The 23,746-nt window shown below is 40.6% G+C and overlaps 1 protein-coding gene across 3 annotated transcripts in view; it reads right to left on the bottom strand.

The window, feature by feature from the left end:
• Positions 1-23,746, bottom strand: part of LOC114661031 (E3 ubiquitin-protein ligase MGRN1-like) — a 90,748-nt gene that overhangs the window by 29,634 nt on the left and 37,368 nt on the right. For 2 of the 3 annotated variants that reach the window (XM_051933804.1, XM_028814124.2), the window contains exons 3-8: positions 21,325-21,413; positions 15,754-15,900; positions 12,870-12,987; positions 7,218-7,284; positions 5,296-5,339; positions 313-360 (exon numbers count right to left, since the gene is read on the bottom strand). In XM_051933804.1, the coding sequence (XP_051789764.1) occupies positions 313-360; positions 5,296-5,339; positions 7,218-7,284; positions 12,870-12,987; positions 15,754-15,900; positions 21,325-21,413 (513 nt within the window). The remainder of the gene's footprint in view (positions 1-312; positions 361-5,295; positions 5,340-7,217; positions 7,285-12,869; positions 12,988-15,753; positions 15,901-21,324; positions 21,414-23,746) is intronic. The other variant, XM_028814125.2, reaches the window with a different exon arrangement.

The following is a 23,746-nucleotide window of genomic DNA, read 5'->3' as shown; positions in this document are numbered from 1 at the left end:
TATTTGAAAGATATGCAAAAATGTTATTAATAATGTTGTGACATCGGACATTCCCAATACACGTGACCCAATGAGGAAGGTGCCCCACTCTTTGAGCCTGGGTCTGTGTACATATTGGATTGTACAAATAGAGATAAATGTGAATATAAATATATTCAAAGGAAAACAGAAGATGTCAGTTATCAGTAATGATCCCAGAATTTAATTTAAAGGAATGGTCTCTGCACAACATACTGTAGTTGGACTTTGCAGCTTCTAACAATCGTTACACAAATAACTTGATCACACATTTAAAAAAAACAATTTACTTACAATCTGTTTCTGCTTTAAAGGTTTCACAGAAAAACTTCCGTCGACATGCTGTTGATTAGAAAAAAACAAATAAATAAGCATAGTTCAGAAAACCAGCCGTGATTTATAAAACTTAAGTGCAATACATTCAGACACAGGCAAAAAATGACACAGAGTGAAAGGGGATTAGATAAACATGTTCAACTTGACAGCACAAAAGGACCACGGGGGTCAAATTCTAACCACTAATGGCTAATCAAATCTCAACAGCTTCTTTCCATTCAAGGCCCACTTAAAACATAACGGTTCCACAAATGTAATATATATATGTGAATTTCCCCTTGGGATTAATAAAGTATCTATCTATATCATCAAAAACCTGATCCTTGCCCAGTCTGCCTATAGATTATGGGATAACCAGTTCTATAATATGTGGAGAGATCTGCAATTACAGCATTCTCTTTAATCAGATGATTTGCTCACAGTCTTTAAAGTTAGAAATATGGCTTATGCGTTTTAAATCTACAGTATATGATTTATTTACCTCTTAAAGAAATGTAATTTTATAAACACTAGACAATGTTTGAACAACAGCAACATTTATTTCTATAGTACATTTTCATACAACAATGTAACTCAAAGTGCATTAGAAGATGACAGAGAAAGTTACAAGAAAAGAAAAACAAATAAGATTAGGCAATAATATTAAAGAATAAATAAAGAAAAAACAAATCTATACAATCTTTAAAAAGAGATACATATCACACAGAAGAGTAGCATAAGTGTATATAATATCATAATAGCTGGTGGTGGTTTTTAGGAGGCCCAGGCCCCTCATGGACCCCATGATCGTCAGAGGTGACTGTATGCAGACCTATAAATACCTGGCAGTGCAGCTGGATGATAAACTGGACTGGACTGCCAATACTGATGCTCTGTGCAAGAAAGGACAGAGACGGCTATTCTTCCTTAGAAGGCTGGCGTCCTTCAACATCTACAATAAGATGCTGCAGATGTTCTATCAGCCGGTTGTGGCGAGCGCCCTCTTCTATGCGGTGGTGCACTGGGGAGGCAGCATAAAGAAGAAGGACGCCTCACGCCTGGACAAACTGGTGAGGAAGGCAGGCTCTATTGTAGGTATGGAGCTGGACAGTTTGACATCTGTGGCAGAGCGACGGGCGCTGAGCAGACTCCTGTCAATCATGGAGAATCCACTGCATCCACTGAACAGGATCATCTCCAGACAGAGGAGCAGCTTCAGCGACAGACTGCTGTCACCGTCCTGCTACACTGACAGACTGAGGAGATCGCCCTCCCCTACACTATGCGACTCTTCAATTCCACCCGGAGGAGTAAACGTTAACATTATACAAAGTTACTGTCTGTTATACCTGCATTGTTATCACTCTTTAATTTAATATTGTTTTTGTATCAGTATGCTGCTGCTGGAGTGTGTGAATTTCCCCTTGGGGATTATTAAAGAATCTATCTATCTAATCTAAGTCTCTAAAGAGGAGTCAAGTGATGAGGTCAGATGGGTGGGAGGACAAGGAGAAAAAAAAAAAACAACTCCAGGTAGGCCGGAGTAAAAAAAACAAATTCTGCAGAGGCTCCAAGGCCAAAAGACCACCCAGCTGCCACTGGGCATTCTACCTAACAAGGAGAGCAGCGTCGAAATGTGTCTGGCAGAAAACGGAAACCACTTCCAGCATCGCATGTCATGCAATCGATTAATCGTCAAGGTATAGTGTATTATTTTTTTAGTTCAGATTGCTTCAACCTAACAGGAGTTACAACAGAATATCTGGGGGCTCTTTCAAGTGAATCTCCCAGTATATATACACACACACGCGCGCATGCACGCACACACATCCATACATACATACATACATACATATACTATACTGCTTCTATGTTTTTTTTTCCTGTGAAGGATCTTCAGTATTCTGCATTTTAGAAGCAGAGTCAGTTGAGTTAGGACTTTTTTTGCTGTGGTTTCCCCAACCTCCATTCAGAGAATATGGATAGACAGAAATCAAGAGTAGCAGGACTAAACCATTATAGCAATCCCAACAGTGTGAGAATTTTTAAATGAGAGAAGCAAAATTTTAATATCTGTGCAATCTTCTTCCCAACCTGTTCCCTCCTTTCAGCAATGTGCACAACAACATAAATCGAGCAAGATCCTTAAATGATTTGATCAATTAAAAACTTAGAAACAGATTGATTTGTCTTCAATTTTGTTTGGTTATAAATTGATCTATTTGTATGGAATGATTACAATAAAAATTAATAAAAAAAAACTTAGATACAGAAGTTAGCAAGACATCCAAAAGAGGCCTACATCCAATATCAGGAGAAGAAAAAAAAATATTTATCAGGCACTTCGTAGTCCAGCGTTTCTCAACCTTTAAGTATTTGCGACCCGAGTTTTCCTAACAGTTTTAATCGCACCCAGCTAACGTTTTTTTGAAAGGAGCCCACTAATACCAATTTGTTCTTTTTTAATTAATGATATATCATAGATGCATATTTTATTATACCTACTTAACTTTTATCGACATTTATCTAACTCTATATTTATTTTTCTAGTATCAGAATGTAGTTTACGTTAATTTGTTTTGGTTTCAATAGATGTATTTTTCATATTTTCGATTCTTGTTTTCTTTTTTTCACATCTAGGGGGGCGCGCCCCACAGTTTGAGAATCACTGTCGTAGTCTTTGGGTTCTTATACATCAGATATGTGAAAAAATTGGAATCAGGTAACATGAGAAAGGCAGTGTAAATGTGAACTTAATTGGCATATTTATTAATTTTTAATTCTTTTAACAAAAAAAAAAATGCATAACATGATTCTTGTTTAACCTCACGAGTTTAAATGCAAGACTGATTTAAAACTTTCCTTTTTTTTTTTTTTTTTTAAAAATAACACTGGTTAACCCGTTCAAGTTAATGAGTTACCGAAATAAACAATTCTAAATCAGTGAGGTCAAATGCCTTCAATAACTGGGAAAGCAAGCAAAATATAAAATGATATCCTGAAATGATTTGTGGACACTGTCAGTGAGCAGTGAGAAAAATGTGGTCTCTGAAAAACTTTCTGGAAGACTGATCTACAAAATGATACATGGACAGCTGGATGTGACTCAGCCTAAAACACTGCCATGACACTGGCTGGGAAATCATAAGCCACACAGACACAATTTCTCACATATTCTTTCCCCCTGTACAGAGTTGGAAGGTTTTTTGTTTTTTTTTGCAGACGGGAAAGAAACACAAGCACCCTCAGGATTCAACCATTTGAAATTACAGCACTCTTTCTTGAATCGTGTGTAAAATCTGCCCTACGATGAGACACACATCTGAAATCCCATACTTGTCATCAACAGTCAGTTTGATTAAAATAATAGAACATTTACACCAGGGGCGGCACGGTGGCGCAGTGGTAGCGCTGCTGCCTCGCAGTTAGGAGACCCGGGTTCGCTTCCTGGGTCCTCCCTGCATGGAGTTTGCATGTTCTCCCCGTGTCTGCATGGGTCTCCTCCGGGCGCTCCGGTTTCCTCCCACTGTCCAAAGACATGCAGGTTAGGTGGATTGGCGATTCTAAATTGGCCCTAGTGTCTGCTTGGTGTGTGGGTGTGTTTGTGTGTGTGTGTCCTGCGGTGGGTTGGCACCCTGCCCGGGATTGGTTCCTGCCTTGTGCCCTGTGTTGGCTGGGATTGGCTCCAGCAGAACCCCCGTGACCCTGTGTTCGGATTCAGCGGGTTGGAAAATGGATGGATGGAACATTTACACCTCTACAGCAAAGATTTTTCCAAAAAAAGTGGCAAGTGCCTTTCTTGAATTGCTTATCAACCAATCCACTGACATCTGAACCAGTTGATTCAGGTACAGCTTCTATCCACAGGTAGCACTAGGCCAGAACCCTCTTAAACCACATATAGAGTTATTTGCCATTATTTTCAATGACAGTATTAACATCCAGTGCAGTTTAGAAAACTCGTGTGAAGAGCAGCTTTTCCAAGTGTTTTGTGTCCAACGCTTATTCCATTGAAAGGAATGGTAACACTCATACAAGGCTGTGAAAAAGTATTTGCCCCCTTCCCGGTTGCACTTTTTTTTTTTTTGCATGTTTGTCACACTCAAATGATTCAGATCATCAAACAAATTAAATATTAGACAAAGATAACTCAACACAAAATGCAGTTTTTAAGTGATGATTTTACTTATTAAGGAAAAAAAACTATCCAAACATACAAAGCCCTATTTCTGCGTCACAAAACACCAAAGAGGTAATTGCGTGTGCTTTGTTGTCCAACATCTATGTGCAGGCAATGAAATAAGCCCATATGAATGTGAAAAATTCTTCTTCTTATTGTAGTGTGAAGCAGGCATTTGATTTTTGGTACACTTTATTAATCCCTCAGGGTAAACCATCTTTTCACATGACCTTTGGAGGTCAGAGCACAGGGTCAGTCATTGTACAGCAATATTCAAGTTAAAGGCCTTGCTCAAGGGCCCAATGGAGTAGGATCCTTTCTGGAAGTAATGGGATTTGAACCAACAACCTTCCAGATACCAGCGCAGATCCTTGGCCTCACAGCCACCACCAGAGATTAAAGAAATAGTACAATTTGGATATTAATTTTTAATTAATGTAACAGCTAAATAAGTTGTGCACAAGCAGCTTATTAGGTAAATATAAATTCTGCTTTAAGAAGACAATAAGTAGTTGTGAATAAAAGAGAAAAGGTTTCAGAAAAGAAAATGGATACATAATGAAAATTAGTAACTAATTTCTCCAGATTTAGAAAAAAAAAAAAACATTTGCATTCAATACGATTGATCTTTTCCTAGATCTTATGATAGTTTTCTCCTTCTAAAAACTAAACTCCCTAAGCATACAATTCTTCCCTTTCATTAGCTATCAATTTCCAAACATCTCAAAACAACCTTCTCTGTAAAAAGGTGGATTGAACAAAAAAATGCAAAGGTCACTTACTTTTTCGAAGGCTGCCAAAAGAACATGAGCATGGCCGGAGATTTCTGCCATAAAAAAAGGAAAACAGCATTTTAAACAGGCCTTATCAACAGCAGTCTTTACCTACCATCGTTTCACCATTTTGTTCAGGAGCAAAACAGCAGAGCACAGCCCAGCACCGGCGTGTTTCTGACAGCACAACTTTACATGTCAAGGGACTGGCACAGCTGGTGCCGGTCAATTTATCCTAGTCAGGTTCTGGTAAAAGGGGCAAAACTTAATAAGAACTAGGGTCTTCAAATTAATGTGGATTGTCAGGGCTCGTTTATACTTCACGCTCAGTACGTGTACACATCATGCATTCCCAGCGTTCATTTGACGTGTCCTCTGAGCACGTCCTCAGAAATTAATGCGATACGTGCGCAACTTGCAGTACCAGTAAAAAGTCGGGGAGCACACTGTGATAAAAGTCAGAATGTGACATCAGAGTCTCTGTTTATTATCCACATGTGACAGAAAGCCACTTATGGGATCGATGTGCATGCTTCGATATTTGATGAATGGTCTGATGTGGTGAAGCAAAATGCCAACACACAGATGCATTCGTGGTGCTTTTATATTCAAGTGTCGCATATTCCCCATCGTAATGACACGATTCATTCTGAAAGTCTCACATACCATCTTCTGTGCCATCTTTTTTTTTTTTTTTTTGCACCTTCACAACAGCATCAGAATGTACTTATATTTGATATTTGAGCCACAGAGAAAAAAAATTAAGGACACAGTGAAAAGGGCTATTTAGTGATTAAAGTGGAAATTTCGGCTTTAATCTCAAAATGTCCATTTTAACCTCATAGCTTATTTTATCAATGAAGTTCTTAAAACCGACCCAGTTGTTAATCGCTATGTGTTCTGGGGCTTCCTCCTGATCTGACAGCAGCAATCGACACACAGAACACGCTACATTTATGATATTCCAGCTCTTTGCACATTTAGGGTCCTTAGATTTATACTTGATATCACTTTTATGAAGAAATGCACTAAAGTACGTATGTTACATTTTACAGGTATGTCATTAACTTCATTTAAAAAATGAAAACTGATAATAATTTCACATGCTGTGGCAGCATGGTGGCGGAGTGGAAGTGCTGCTGCCTTGCAGGGAGTCACGTTCCTTGTGTACCCTGCCTGGAGTTTGCATGTTTTCCTGGTGGGTTTCCACACTGGGCTCCGGTTTCCTTCCAAAGACACAAAGGTTTGGGGATGTGCTGACACTAAAATGACACCAGTGTGTAGCAGTGCGCTTGTGTTCACCTTGAGATAAGCTGATGCCCCGTCCAGGGATTTTGTTTCTTTCTCACTCCAGATGCTTGCAGGAATGGGCGCATCCCCAGATTGATGGATGTAATCATTAAACATCCTTTTCAGAGATATTGAGGCAAGGTGTCCTTGGAATTTAATGGATGTTTCAGGCAATTAACAACACATCGAAGCCGAACCTGTTCACACTGTGATGATATCTGGCAATGCCACCTGGTGGAATCTTCCAGATTTATATAAAGTACGTGCACAAGTATAAACAGTACAACGCTTGCATAGCAGTAGTGTCCACTGGAGCATGCGTCACGTCGCATGAAGTATAAACCTGGCCTTAGAACTGCCAGTCAGTCACATTTCCAGTTGAAAAGCATAAGCTTCTTCAAGTATAATTAAAGTCAATTTTATACAATCTTGTTCCAGTTTTGCAATAATGCAGCAGAGCTCGGAACATTTGAGTAATTATAAAAATGCTGTTATCATGAAGTCTCTACATATACTGTAAATAAAGCCCTCTTTGCCTTCCCACTCACAAAACCAATTCAGTGGACTTCGTGACCTGCTCAGCAGGAGTCACTCTGTGAAATGCAGAAGTTACATTTTTAAGAGAAATAAAATGTTCCTACCATCACCTTCATCAACCACAGCCTGAATGACCAATGGGAAGATTCCTCTGTCCAAGTCAAAATTCAGCTAAAAATAACAAACAAATAAATATTGGTTACATCATATGTTAAATAAAGATAACATGCTGCTCTTTAATAATATCTGAAAATTACTCATGACATCAGAAGCAAAAAATGATACATAAACATTACATATGATAATCAAGACCATTATTTGAATAGTCCTGGTGACCTCGATATTCTTTCAATATGGCTTTAGTTGAAAACGTTATGTTTTATATAGCACCAACATTTTGAAGTCTTTGCTGTAATCCCGATTTACTAAATCTGAACAGGTAGATTGGTCAGGTGTAAACACTGACCGAAGCGTAACCTGGAAAGCATTTTTACAAAAGAATATTACAGATTTCAGCTCAAGACTTCCTTGAGAATACATTTCACCATACATAATACAGACAAAGACAAAAAAACTGGTACCCTTTCACCTAAAAATATAAAATCTTAGTTTTCTCTGACCTAAGCTGAAAATAGCAAATATACTTGGTATCCACAATTCTTTATATCACATTTAATATAATAGAAACTTTGCTTTTGATTTATGACTGAATATATTGTCCGCATATTATATTTTAATTGGGTATGAGAAGGATGGACAGGATTAGAAACGAATACATTAGAGGCTCAGCTCTGATTGGACAGTTTGGAGACAAAGTCAGACCGGCAAAATTGCGCTGGTTTGGATATGTGCAGAGGAGACATGCTGGGTATACTGGGAGAAGGGTGCTAAGGATAGAGCTGCCAGGCAAGAGGAACAGAGGAAGGCCTAAGATGGTTTATGGATGTGGTGAAAGAGGACAAAAAAAAAAAGATGAAGAAAAAGATATGAATATGAAACAAATGAAAGTGGTAAAGACAAAACATTGGTACCCTGAACCTAATATTTGCTAGGACAGCCTTTGGAGACAATAACTGCCATTTAGCACTTTCTGCATCCCCGAGTGAGATTTCTACTCTTCTAGACTGGTCTGGCCTGCTCTTCTTTAGTTCTCTCAGATGATTTGTGTCTGGGACTTTTAGCTATTTCCACAGATGTTCAATGAGATTCAAATCAGAACTCATAGTAGGCCACTTCAAAAACAGTCCAATGTTTTCTTCTCCTTTATTCTTTGGTGCTTTTTGAGGTCTGTTTCAGGTTGTTATCCAGCTTTCTGACACTGGGCTGTATGTTTAACCCCAAAACACCCTGATAACTTTCTTATTTGAGGCAGCAATGTAACCTGGTGCCACCCCTGTCAGCTAAGAACAGGCAGCTAAAGCTAGGCTCAAAACTGGAAAAACGTCACCTGGTCTGATGAATCTCGATTTCTGCTGCGAGATTTGGATGGTAGGGTAAGAATCTGGCATCAACAACATGAAAACATGGATGCATCCTGCCTTATATCAACGGTTCAGGCTGGTGATGGTGGTTTAAAAGTGTGGGGGCCCCTTAGTACCAATTGAGCATCGTTTAAATGCCACAGCCTCCCTGAGTATTGTTGCTGACCACATCCATCCCCTTATGACCACAGTGTACCCATCTTCCGATGGCTAATTCCAACAGGATAACATGCCATGTCACAAAACTCAAATCATCTCAAACTGGTTTCCTGAATATGGCGAGTTCACTGTGCTCAAACACTACATTCGCATCATGGATGTACAGACTAGAAATCTGCAGCAATTCTTCGATGCTATCATCTCAATATGGACCAAAATCTCTGAGGAATGCTTCCAGCATCTTGGTGAATCTATGCTATGAAGAATTATAGCAATTCTGAAGGCTATAGGGGGTCCAACTTTGTACTAGCAAGGCATACCTAATAAAGTGGCAGATGACAAGTGCTCAGGATATTTTGTAGGACAATGGCCATCAGTTACAATGCAGTCAATTAATCAGATGTATTAAAACTACCCTAAGTTCTTGTCTATAAGCCGGACTCATGTATTAGCCGGAGACCAAAAATCATACGAATTTTTAAAATAAAATCGTATCATAGATAAGCCGGACTCATGGATAAGCCGAACATACTATAACCTATAACTAATAGAAGGGAGGGAGGTCAGTGGTCTCACTCGCGCCCATTTAATTTCTGTAAGGGGGGAGAGAGTGTGAGATATTGCCGTCTCTCTCACTCCCCGCATGGCGTGGTTGGAGCGGCCGGAGCGCGTTCTTTCTGCTCTGGGCGTCGCCGAGTCAACACGAGCGCGTAGCGGTCATTTAAATTGTGATTTTATATGTAAGCATATTTAAATATATATCGCGGATTTCTGCGGACAATGGGTCTTTTAATTTCTGGTACATGCTTCCTCAGTTGGTTTGCCCAGTTGATTTCATACAAGGGACGCTATTGGCAGATGGCTGAGAAGCTAGATTGCTTACTTTTCTGTCAATCTTGCGCTGACTATCTGTGATCCTGACGTATGGGGATTGAGCAGGGGGGCTGTTTGCACACCTAGACGATACAGACGCTCGTCTAAAAATGCTGAAAGATTATCTTCACGTTGCTATCTTTTGTAAAGCTGATTCCTGAAAAGACATGCTGCACAGTGCTTCGCATACTTAAAAGCTCGAAGGGCACGTATTGATTTTTGACTGAAAAACAAACTCTCCCTCTCCCTCTCTTTGTCTGCTCCTGACGGAGGGGGTGTGAGCTGCCGCCTTCAACAGCTTTGTGCCGCGGTGCTTCGCATACTTAAAAGCCAAACAGACATATTGATTTGTTTGCTTCACTCCTTTGAAGAGGAAGATATGTTTGCATTCTTTTAATTGTGAGACGGAACTGTCATCTCTGTCTTGTCATGGAGCACAGTTTAAACTTTTGAAAAAGAGACAAATGTTTGTTTGCAGTGTTTGAATAACGTTCCTGTCTCTCTACAACCTCCTGTGTTTCTGCGCAAATCTGTGACCCAAGCATGACAATATAAAAATAACCATATAAACATATGGTTTCTACTTCGCGGATATTCTTATTTCGCGGGTGGCTCTGGAACGCAACCCCCGCGATGGATGTATAAGCCGGACTTATGTATAAGCCGATATTCTATTTTTTCATTTTCACAACTTTTTTCCTTAGATAAGCCGCGGCTTATTGACAAGAACTTAGGGTACTATGTAACGAAGTAGTTTTCTGTGGTTTATGGAAATTTCACCCAGCCACATTTCGCTCCCAGCACGTTTCGTCCCCATGATATTTCTCCCCCACACCAGTAACTTCTAATACTCACACCCAGACATTATGAGTGTTGGAAGTTTCTAGAAAAAATAAAGTGAATAATCGTTCCCAGCATTCAAAACTGACTTTCCTAATTTCAACATTTTTGTAGCAAAATAATAAAAAAAGTTAGCAATAGTGCATCACTTAAATGAAACACTCTGTAAACATGTATAAATTTTTATTTCGATTAAACGAATCCAAACGATTTTACAGTGGAACACGTTGATCTGTGCGTCGTATAAGAACACTATCTGAGTGAACTTTTTTTATTTTCCAATGTTGGGTAAGGTTTATTAAATTTTTAATTGCAATTATAAATATGTACATAAATACTGGGGAAAAACATAGTGGTGGTGAAATGGGGGGGTGAAAATTACCAGGGGCAAAATATGCTGGGGCAACTTATCTGGATGCCGTTTTCTTTATGCAATATTTGTAGTTCTTTTACCAAGGGCAAACAGTGGTTAAGAACCTACACTAAGACTTTGAACCCACAAGTTTTAGGTTCAAATCATGGTATCCTGACAGTGTGTGACCGTGACCAAGTCATTTCACCTGCCTGAACACCAACTGAAAAAGACAAAGAAATGTAAGTAACTGTAACTCAAATATTATAAGTTGCCTTGGATAAATGTTTAAGGAAAATAACAGATATTATTATTAGGTCACTGGAGCTGCTTGCTGTTGAACACGCTATATACAATTGTCCAGGAGTAAAACATTCCTGCATTACAGTTCCAGCTTTTGTTGATGGTCATTGCAAAACGCAATTTTACAGGAAACTCTACTCTTTTGAATTAAAACAGATAATCAGTAGGAATAATGGAAAATTTGAGTATCTTCTTCTATAATACGCTACCGTGGCTGTTCGTTTGTCTGTCCATGATTTTAAATCACCTGTAGCTCGCAAACCGTTTCACCTATTGACTTCAAATTTAGTACACATATACAGTACTACGTGACGTCTACTATCTGCTTTCAGGGTGATGATTTTTATTACTCTTTTTATTTTATTTTATTGTAGAATCAACTCTCAGCAACGCGCAGCAGGGCGACCGTGCGGTGCATGCGTACGGGCGCCGTTCTCATTCCCTACCACCTTCGCTAATCATTCTTGAGGCAGATTGAAGACTTAAGTGCCAGATTAAGTGAAAAATTAAAGAAAACATACTAAGTAATTGCAACACAAAAACTAACAATCAGTTTTAACACGGAAAGATGCCGACGAAAGAAGAGAAGCGGCGGACCGCTAGGGTGCAGTAAAGAAGAGCTGCTCAGGAAGCAGCAAGCGACATCAACCTCTGAGCAAACAAATGCTAATCGTACAGAGAAAGAGGATGAATACTATGAATGCTCAAGTCAAGTGTATTCACTGCACGTTATTGTGCAGTGTGCCATTACTGGTACAGTATAATCATGATTATATATTACGATTTTTATTTATGTCATTCACTCAAGTATTTCTTTTCGTGTTTTTTGTCAGCTGTATGTGGTCACCCTTTAAAGTCCTCTGAAGTAAATGTACATGTAAAGAATTTTGCAACGCTTGGTGAGGGATGTGCCATCCCTTTCAAAGTATGCATACGTGCATGTAAATGTAATCATCTCAGAGGGCAGGAGTGTGTGCCCCCTTTCAAAGTCCATAGATGTGAATGTATATTACAATATAATAGCTCATGGAGCACCCATTAAGTTTAAAATGGCACCGTTAATTGAGGGTTGTCTTGGATCAGAGGACGCCTCTTAAGACTACTTCTTTTTCCACCTGTTTTTGCTTTGAGTGAAGCAACACCTCCAATCATACACCTAAAACTGGCACTCGTGGTTTATATTGTGGCGGGTGGCTGGAATCTTTACCCAGCAAGGATGTCCAGATTGTGGAAGGAATGGAGTGGGGGGGGTACAGAGTATTTGTGGGACAGTGTCTTCCCCGGGACGATAGAGGGCAGCCCCCTTGGTTTCCAGTGGGCTTACGGGTTATGAGCATGGGCCGCTGCATGGACTTTTCCAGAGCCTTATTTGGTCACGCTTCTGCCACACCCAGAGGTTTGGCCGGAAGAAGCTCGTTAGGCTCCTGGAGTCCATCCATCCAGGTGCCCTATAAAAAGGAGCTGCCTTATTCCATAAGTGGGCCAGAGTCTGGAGGAGAGGACAAAGCCTGAGGAGGAATGGAGGGAGAAGGACTGGCGGCAAGAAAGGACTGAACTGGTATTGGTGTGTTGTGTGGACTGGTATTTTGGGCACGTCAAAGCTGTAAATAAGTGTGTGTAGTGTGGCAAAAACCTGCCTGTCTGTGTCCGGGTTAGGGTGGCGGTACGTCCCCTAGTGGCTCACAATATTTAGGAGTTTTGGCTCATTAACAACTGAAACTGTCCTGGGAATAAAAAGGGATGCTCACCTCTTCTTCCTTCCAGTCAACAAAATCAATCTTGAAGGAAGGCAAGGAAAACTGCTGGCTCACACCTCTCTTGTAGTGTACAGTCTCAGATATCATGGCAGGATTCTTTGGATTATATCTAGGAGAGGAAAAAAAATAACCAGGGAAACAATCAATGGCAACAAAACTAATGTCACAATTCATTTAATATGCCCCGATTACCTTTCTGAGCTTACTTTTTCAGCTTCAGTCACTTGACAGCTGGGGTTTATAACAATAAAACATGGCAGAGAGGCAAAATTTAATCCTTGAAGACACCACAGTATACTACTGGGCACACCCTATTACATATTAAAGGCCCATTTATAATCACCAATTAAACCAGCAAATGTTTACTGCAACCTAATGAGAACTCAGATGAACATTATGCACACTCCACAAGACAGTGATGGGCTACCATCGCTAACCGCCGCACAGCTGCTAATTATAGTCATCACATTTTCAAAAACCCTTGTGGAAAGCAGATCCAAGTGTGCGGGGCACAGAATAAAATACAGGATTAAAGTAAAAGGGATTCTTTTTGCCCCTTTGCAAACAGTGCAGCAGAAAAATTGCACATGTAACCTGAAAACATTTGTTTTTTTCATTCCGCCTTCTAACAGAGAAAGTCATCTACTTGCCATCACAAGTGCAGTATCAACTTTTACTCAGTACTACCAATACTGTACAAAAATCAATACTGTTAACATTTCTACAACTTTAGTACCAACTTGGCACCGAAGTATCAGTTCTTGTGACATTCTGTATCAGAAATGTATTCTTCATTCTGCATAAAAACCATGAGATTAAAATTTGTTTCATGGTCCTTACTACAAACAAGTAACATATAAAAAGAACAAAATTTCTGAGTAGAGTATTTCTTTAAGATAAATATCTACTCAAATCAATTCAGATTAATTTTGTATAACTCTCTATACCTTCCAGGGTGTCATTGTGGTGTAGTGGTAGCACAGCTGCCTTGCATTAAGGAGTCCTGCATGCATGGAGATCGCAATTCCTAAATTGGCCCTAATGTGTGCGTTTGCTCTGCAATGGACCGACATCCTGTCCAGGGTTTGTTTCTGCCTTGGGCTCTATGCTAGGTGGGATAGGCTCCAGCAGACCCCAGTGACCATGTTCAGGACTAATCAGGCTAAAAAATGACTGACTGACTCTACACCTTCCAGCCATAATACTAACAGAACTACTTAAACCATCCATCATTTACATAAATGAAAATAAAGTAAAACACAGTAATTCCAATCCGACTAAAATGAACAAATCCTGGCAACATAAATCCATTAACCCTTTAACCGCCAACTCCCTAAATATTCCCCACGCCAGGCGAAATCTGAACAATTTTCGTTTTTTTACTTTTTTACATTTTTTTTTACATTTTTTACATTTATTCAAGCAGTATTGACCACTAAATGTTGTGCAAGTTGCCAGTGTATACACAAAATCTATAAATGTAACCTGAATTCTCAGCTAAGCAAAACATCTTGATACCAAACCGTGCCCTTTTCAATGGTAGATACTGTCGAAACTGTAAGCGGCCCTTCCACGACAATAAACTTTCATCAACTGCAACTGACGGTCCTGGCATGTAGGGCAACTGAAATGCTTCAAATAAATGATCAATCAAAGGACGTAGCTTGAACAAGTGGTCGCGGTTTGGATCTTTCTTATCTGGCTCGTTTCTGTTGTCATTCAAATGAAAGAATTTCAGCAGCAAAGAGAATCGGTTACGTGTCATGACAGCTGCAAAAATAGGTGTTGCATACATAGGATCTGTAGACCAGTACATCTCAATATCTGGTTTTCTGATTATTCCCATCAACATCAAAATCCCAATGAATTTTTTCATTTCGTTTTCATCAGTGTCAAACCAAGCACGAACACGGGAATGTGGAGGTAAATTGGGATTTTTCTCAATAAACTGTGCTGCATACAGATTTGTCTGATGAACAAAATGTCTGATCAAATCAGGTGACACAAACAGCTCATAAAACTGCTCAGCAGTGTAATTGTTTACATCAACAATAAAGCCACACGTTCCCTCAAACGAATGCAGAAAAGGTAGTTCACCACGGGCAGCAGCCCAGCTGAGATGCTGGGGATACACCCACTCAGCGCCGTCATCCGATGCGTCTTCATTCACAGTATCATGCAGCGCACATTGCTGCTCATCACTGTCGCTAAAATCTTCTTCAGAACTGCTACAATCATGATCAGAACTGTCCAAAATCGCCTGCAAAGCCTCACTTGAAGTCAGTTTACGTTTCGCCATATTCACAGCTGTTACATGCGAATCACGTCACATGACCGGCCAAAACAACCACAGACTTGTCGAAATACAACGTAGTAATAATACCCACGCCAAACCTTCAGTTATACTACTTGCCAGGCATTCATATAACCACAGGCAAATGTGCCGGATAATTCCGGCAGTATGGCATTAGCAATAAAACAACGGTGCCGGATATATCCGGCAGAGGGCGGTTAAGGGGTTAACATTATAACTGAGATACAGCCAGCTGGTATGGAGAAGAAAAATCCAGATCCACGATTAGCTTTAACAGCAAAGTCACAGTTCTGGTGACCCACACCAACTGGCCAATTCCCTCACGTTGGACATTCCGTAATAGTATACTGTAATAGAAAATGGGGCTATTATAAAAAATGTATGTAATAGCAACACAAATGCAAATTCAGAACCAAAACGTATGTAACAACAGATGCACATTTACACTACAAGATTTACACAATCGCATCTGCAGGGAGAATTCAGTCCAGTTCTTCAACAGAGAGTAAAAACACTCAAGATAATCTCACCAATAAAGAATGAAAGGTGTAATGAACTCACATGGCCATCCCATTTGAAAATTCCTCAGAAGCCTGGCAGTAAATGGTTATAGCCACACGAGCGTCAGCATCAAATGTGAACTCGACACTGTACAGGACCCGGGGTCTCCCATTCTCTTCAGTTGGGGTCTCTGCATCATCTTTATAGCTGTCAGAAAGACAAAAATAAATACACTTTTTTTTTTTTGGTTTGAATTGTAGCTAAGTATAAAAATGTCACTCTGCATAAAAAGAAATTTACATTCTGTTCAACAAGGGAATGTTTCTCCTCTCAAAGTTGGATCTATAATGGGGGCACCATGACCGATGCTAGAGCTTTAGAGATTTTTAATCATGCAAGTTTTCATTCTAACCATCTTCTTAATTAGTGACCGGTTTCTGCTGCCAGTTAACTTGTTTTGCTTTAGTTTTAATTAACTTGACTCAGGCCCCTTAGTTGTCTCTGTTTCCTTAATTAGCAACCAAACAATAATGAGACACAAAATGAGCCGCCACATGACGGCTTCTACAGCCATTTGTGACAGAATGGGTCGCTCTCAGGAGCTCAGTGAACTCCAGCGTGGTACCGTGATAGGATGCCACCTGTGCAGTAAGTCCATTCGTGAAATGTCCTCACTACAGAATATTCCACGGTCAACTGTCAGTAGTATTATAACTAGGGTTGTCCCTATTGTGTGCTTGGTGTGTGGGTGTGTGTGTGCCCTGCGGTGGGCTGGCACCCTGCCTGGGGTTTGTTTCCTGCCTTGCACCCTGTGTTGGCTGGGATTGGCTCCAGCAGACCCCCGTGACCCTGTGGTTAGGATATAGCGGGTTGGATAATGGATGGATGGACGTCTAGACGTAAATAAAATGACACAGCAAAACTGAAAATCTCTTCCAAGGGGTTTCAGTGCGATTTGCTCTTGTAACGAAGCCACAACTTACAGATAAGTTGGCTGTAAATCTCAATAAATACACCTGAACCTTTTCCAAAGTTCCCATTCACCTTGTTTTTAAACTCATGTTCTTGACAGTGGGCTCACTAATGCACGCCAGGAGGTTCAGTATGATTTCAGGGCGGCGCATTTTATTCACATTTGGCGTGGCTTATTTATGTGGTGAATATGTAAACATTACTATGAATGCAACATTTTGTTTTTACAGACGTCAAATGGGTTTCAGGTTTAAAAGGAAGCGATCACGTGACCAACCGCTGAGAAATTAAGCAGCCTTTGAACAGATGAAGGCCGTTTTTATAAAGGCCTATATTCCCCTAACCCTCCCCAGATGAACATTTGGTTCCTGCTCCTCCTACAGCTCAGTAGGTATCGCTTTTTCTCAACACGCTCGTAAACATTCACCTATGCTTCAGCAGCCCGGTTTTAACAACTGTTTAAAGACTCCCATAAAAATTAGAACTCTGATAAGCCACCTAAGCGCAACGGTATGAATAATCCCACTGCCACAAAACACACTTTACGAAGGGAGCTTTGCAGTTCCCCCCATACATTTAGAATGCTCTCTTTCATTGGCTCAAGGGCAAAGCTACATATGGAAAGCAACGTTCACGCTGGTTTTAAATGAACGCCCTGAAGGGAAATAGTAAAGATTTTCCATGAGGCGTTTGTGTGCTTTGATTCTCCAAAAAAGCTTTGAGTACAGATCACTTCGGACTTCTAGCTTAGGGAACTCTCAGTGAATGTGTAAACTAGCATCAATATTTTTTAGCACAAGTGGGGATATCTGCTACCCCGCCCCCCAAAATTCTCCTATGGCTGATTAACAAACAATCTAAAGCAGGGGTCTCCAAGCTTTTTTCCCCCTCTGAGAGCTACTTTTACAAAATGAAAATGGCCGAGAGCTACATGTGTTTTCTAACATTTATTCTCATAGCTTATTTCAATCCAAACAAACTGAATAAGCTTGTTTTACATGAACATTTACAAAATGTTGGTGTCCACAACTCACATTTTCCATTAAAACATCACAAAAAAATATTTAGTTCACCTGCAAGTGCATTTTGTATGTCTGTATGCGTTTTCTAGCATATCTCACACTATTGAATTAAAACTTGAATGAAGTCAAAACAAAACAATGCAATTCCAAATCCACAGATATGACTTCTTCATTTGTCATTTTGTCACATGTCACTGTGTCACTTTATTCACAGGTCCAGTTACATGTGTGATGTGTTTTTGAGTTAGTCAGATGATGGGCACTGAGGTGTATGATGGAGTGGAGCCACTCAGGTTCAATCTTCTGGAGTCATTTAAATGTTCGTCTGTCTGTCTTGTTCTGAACTTTGATTTCATGACATTCACGTCAGACTCACAGAGGTATGAAGACCCAAACAAAGCAGACATTTTCAGAGCTGCTTGGTGAAGATTCTTATAGTTATCTGGCTCTACTAAGCTTCAGAAATGCTGAGAATGCTGTTGAGACTTTAACTGCGCCATATTTTGAAGGTTTACTAATACATAATATAGAAAATCCAATGTCTGTCTGTCTGCTTTTCACGAGAGAACTACTTCACGGATTTAGATCGGGTTTTTTTCTAGAATTTGCTTGAACATTCTGGATGATTTTGTGACTTCTCTCATTTCACTATGTATCTTAGTTCACTCGCGGTAACCGATTTATTTGTGTGACTCTGAGAAACATGCAACTGGTCGAGGGGAGGGGCCTTCCTCACTCACTCACTCGTCAGCTTCGGGGCGTGTCCCTTAACTCCGCTTAGCTAGCGAACAACAGAACAATTGAATTCAACTTTGTTTGATATTTAAAATAAAGTGTTACTTAGGTCTTGATGAGTTTTGAGTCCGGATATTCTTTTAAGTGTATGCCACATTGAAAGCATAGACAGCAATTCACATTGTGGATCGTGATATGATTTTTTGGAAAGATCACCCACCCCTAATTTGACTAATCAAGTTTTCAAATTTATGTAGGATTCATTAACCCTTTTTGCAAGCTACTTGGAAAGGGGTTGCGAGCTACTGGGAGCAACGTGTTGGAGACCCCTGATCTAAAGGAACAGGCTTCTATTTCTCCTAAGAACTACAGACGCAAGTAGACTCAGATTATTTGCAATGGCGCCGAGTGCTCGCCACTATGTGCTAGCATTCCATTAGTAAATGGAGGGAGAGTATATAAAAAGGGCAAACCAGCCAAAGTCGCAAACGAACTCCAAGGTTTGCTCAAGTTTGATGACAGCAGAGGCTTTAATCTGAGAAAGAACCTGTGGTGAAAGTAGATGGTTGCACCTTGGAGACCTGCAGTATTACTTCTTCTTTCGGCTGCTCCCATTAGGGGTTGCCACAGCGGATCATCTTCTTCCATCTCTTCCTGTCCTTGTTATCTTGCTCTGTCACACCCATCACCTGCATGTCCTCTCTCACCACATCCATAAACCTTCTCTTAGGCCTTCCTCTCCTCCTCTTACCCATTAGCTTTATTTGTAGCATCCATCTCCCAATATACCCAGCATCTCTCCTCTGCACATGTCCAGGCCAACACAATCTCGCCTCTCTAACTTTGTCTCCTAACCGTCCAACTTGATCTGACCCTCTAATGTCCTCATTTCTAATCCTATCCATCCTTGTCACACCCAATGCAAATCTTAGCATCTTTAACTCTGCCACCTCCAGCTCTGATTCCTGCTTTCTGGTCAGTGCCACCGTCACCCGCCCATATGACACAGCTGATCTCACTACCGTCCTGTAGACCTTCCCTTTCATTCTTGTCTGTCACAAATCACTCCTGACACTCTTCTCCACCCACTCCACCCCACCTGCACTCTCTTTTTCACTTCTCTTCCACAATTCCCGTTACTCTGTACTGTTGATCCCAAGTATTTAAACTCATCCACCTTCGCCAACTCTACTCTCTGCATCGTCACCATTCCACTGACCTCCCTCTCATTCACACACATGTATTCTGTCTTGTTCCTACTGACCTTCATTCCTCTCCTCTCTAGAGCAGATCTCCACCTATCCAGGTGGACCTGCTCCCTACTATCACTACAGATCACAGTGTCATCGGCAAACATCATACAGTACCATTCTGGAAATACACTACCAGTCAAAATTTTTTAGAACACCTCACTTTTTCCAGTTTTTCTTCAAATGTAATCGGTTGAAATGCAATGAATGGGCTAAAACGGTGAAATGGTAAGCAGTAAACTGTCAGAAGCTTAAATTTAAAGTTTAGGTTACCAAAAACTGAAGAAAAAAAAGGAAATTTCAGAACATTACAAATGGGCCTTCTTCAGGGAACAACTACTAGGTTACATCCTACAGATGTCATGCAACAATTCAAGCCTTGCAAGTTAAGGCAAACAATTTGCACAGGTGTCCCAACTTTTGTTGATTACTTAATAACCATGTGTGTGTCTTAAAGCAGAGTTGGGACAGACTGTTTCGCTACACCCTCTGAAGACCAACTTGGACAATATATGGCAACGTCAATTAACAAATGAAATGAGACCGACCGTTATTACTGTTAGAAGTGTAGGCCTTTCATTTAGAGAAACTGCAAAGTGTCAGTGAGTCCAGTGGAGTCCTACACAATCCAAGGGAAACTGGAAGAAACTCTGATAGGAAGATATCTGGCAGAGCCAAAGTCACCAGCCAATCGGAAGACAGGTTTCTGAGGGTCACATGACAGGCACCTCTCGCAGCACAACAGCTTCACAGTGAAGGTCGACAGAAGCGAGTGTCAGTTTGGACTGTGAAGAGGAGACTTTGTGCTGCGGGTTTGACTGGGTGAGTGGCAGGAAGAAAGCCATTCCTTAAAAGGACACAACAGGGCCTTGAAATGCCAGCTGTGGACCACTGCAGACTGAGAGAAAGTCTTATGGCCTGATGAATCCAAATTTGGAATCTTCAGTTCATCGTGCAGGGTGTTTGTACGAAGCTGAGTTGGTGACAGGATGGCTCCTCAGTGTGAGACATCAACTGTCAAACATGGAGGAGGAAGTGTGATGGTCTGGGTTTCTTCTGCTCGAGGCACAGTTGGTGACTTGCACAGGGTGAATGGCATTCTGAATCACAAGGGTTGCCACAGTTTGGCTGTTATATCGGCACAGGGGGGCTACATTGATGAATTAAACATTTGAATACAATTTTGTACACTTACTGTGTTTTCCTTGACTTTTTTTTTTTTTTTATTTCCCATTGCTTTTTGTTCTCTGCATTGATCTCATGAAACATTAAGACATTAAATAAACTGTGTGAATTTCCATAAAAACTAAAAAAGGGGGTTGTTCTAGAAGGTTTAAGCGGTGGTTGGGCTGGGCGGTCTCACGGTCTGGAACCCTTGCCGATTTTTTTTTTTCTCTCCAGCCGTCTGGAGTTTTTTTTTTTGTTTTTTCTGTCCTCCCTGGCCATCGGACCTTACTCTTATTCTATGTTAATTAGTGTTCTCTTATTTTAATTCTTTGTCTTTTTTCTCTTTTCTTCATCATGTAAAGCACTTTGAGCTACATTATTTGTATGAAAATGTGCTATATAAATAAATGTTGTTGTTGGTGATGTTGGCCAAACGGCCCGTCCTAATCAATTCTATTTCTAAATTCGTCTTGTAGTAAACTTACCGGACCAAACGAAGAGAGTCCTTTCGGATGTTCACCAAGCTCCTTAATGTCTTGACTGGCTCATGCGGGGCTGGAGTAACATATGGAAACTAGAAAAAATATAAAAGAAAGAAATGTGACTTGTAACTTTGAGCATTTGTTAAAGAAAAAAAGAATGAAATGAATACAAACTAGGGCTAAAACACAGGCTACACTTACATCAGCGTTTTCAGCTGACCAAAATATAATTTTCTGGTTGCCTGATACCAGCTCAGATCATCTGCATGACACGTGTTAACTGATTCCAAGAATCTGAAACCATTTCAGTTCCAAAGCTATTAAAATACTGAAAATGCGGCCAGTGTGAGATTGCAGAGATCAGATTACTGGAAACAAAATGATTTGTTTGTAGCACTGATGGTACAACACGGCCAATCAGCGTTATGAAATAGAAAATGTGATTGAACTGTAACAGCACTTGAGCTTCATGGAGTTGGTATGTTTAACTTCATTACGTACAGACGAAAGTGATGCTACAGTAATAAAATGGAAATTAAGAAAAATATCTGATGAAAAAATGGAAAAAAATATGCTTTTTGCAATTTAATATGTCAATGAGGATTAAAAGGGGAAACAATGCAGTCCTGCCATGTTTTTTTCTTGGTGTGTATCTTTAAGTCCTGGTATCAGGGTTGGCATTGTATTCTGTAGACAGAGTAAGGAGCAGGTTGAGGAGACCCTGGGGAGGTGAAGATACGCTCTAGAGAGGAGAGGAATGAAGGTCAGTAGGACCACCAAGACAGAATACAGGTGTGTGAATGAGAGGGAGGTCAGTGGAATGGCGAGGATGAGCGGAGTAGAGTTGGCGAAGGTGGAAGACTTTAAATACTTGGTCTCAACAATTCAGAGTAACAGGGATTGTGGAAGAGAGATGAAGAAGAGAGTGCAGGCAGGGTGGAGAAGAGTGTCAGGAATGATTTGTAACCGACGGGTATCAACAAGGGTGAAAGGGAAGGTCTACAGGACGGTAGTGAGACCAGCTATGTTATATGGGCTGGAGACGGTGGCACAGGAGACAGAGCTGGAGGTGTCAGAGTTAAAGATGCTAAGATTTGCATTGTGTGTGACAAGGATGGACAGGATTAGAAATGAGGACATTAGGGGGTCAGCTCAGAGAGGTGAGATTGCATTGGTTTGGACCTGTGCAGAGGAGACAAGCTAGTTATATTGGGATAAGGGTACTAAGGATAGAGCTGCCGGAAAAGAGGCCTAAGAGGAGGTTTGTGGATGTGGTGAGAGACGACATACAGGTGATAGGTGTGACAGAACAAAATGCAGAGGACAGAAAGAGATGGAAAAAGATGATCCGATGTGGCAACACCTAACAGGAGCAGCTGAAAGAAGATGATGATGATCAAGGTCGGTGCTCCTTCATGGAGGTTGCAGCCTGTGCTAAAAGACCACAGTGTAGGCTCTTGTTTATTTGTATTTTAAGTCAATTTAGAGTGCTCAAGAGTAAAAGGGAAGGTCTACAGGACAGTAGTGAAACCAGCTATGTTATATGGGCTGGAGACGGTGGCACGGACCAGAAAGCAGGAAACAGAGCTGGAGGTGGCAGAGTTAAAGATGTTAAGATTTGCATTGGGTGTGACGAGGATGGACAGGATTAGAATGAGGACATTAGAGGATCAACTCAGGTGGGACAGTGTGGAGACAAAGTTAGAGAGGCGATATTGCACTGGTTTGGACATGTGCAGAGGAGACATGCTGGGTATATTGGGAGATGGGTACTAAGGATAGAGCTGCCAGGGAAGAGGAAGGCCTAAGCGAAGGTTTATGGATGTGGTGAGAGAGGACGTGCAGGTGATGGGTGCAACAGAACAAGATGACGAGGACAGAAAGATATGGAAGATGATGATCCACTGTGGCAACCCCTAACGGTAGCAGTCGAAAGAAGAAGTCGTCGTTAATTTACAGTGTTGTGTGTGTAAACCACAATGCCAGGATATACTGTGGATTCAGAAAGTTCTTTACTTTCTGCACACTTTGTGTTGTAAATTTAATTTTAAATGAGTAAAAAGTGCCACTTGTGCTCACCAATCCACACTCAATAAGCCATAATGACAAAGTGAACACATCTCTTCAGAAAGGTGTGCAAATGTATTAAAAATCAAAAACTGAAATCTCTCATTAATTGAAGCAGTTAAACCCTTTGCTGTGACACTCCAAATTGTGTGCAGGTCCATTCTGTTGGCTATAATTCTTGAGATGTGTCCAGGAGTCTACCTGAATTGATCGGACATCATTTAGAAAGGCACACCTGTGTAAAGATGGTCCCACGATTCACACTGCATGTCAGGATAAAAACCAAGCCATGAAGTCCAAGGAACTCTCTATAAATCTCTGTAATCAAACTGTAGTGATGCATAAATCAGGGCAAAGG

Source organism: Erpetoichthys calabaricus, chromosome 11 (genome assembly GCF_900747795.2).
Source record: "Erpetoichthys calabaricus chromosome 11, fErpCal1.3, whole genome shotgun sequence".
Taxonomy (NCBI): Eukaryota; Metazoa; Chordata; class Cladistia; order Polypteriformes; family Polypteridae; genus Erpetoichthys; species Erpetoichthys calabaricus.
Note: the sequence above shows the minus strand (reverse complement) of the source record. Positions and strands in the feature narration are given on the sequence as shown.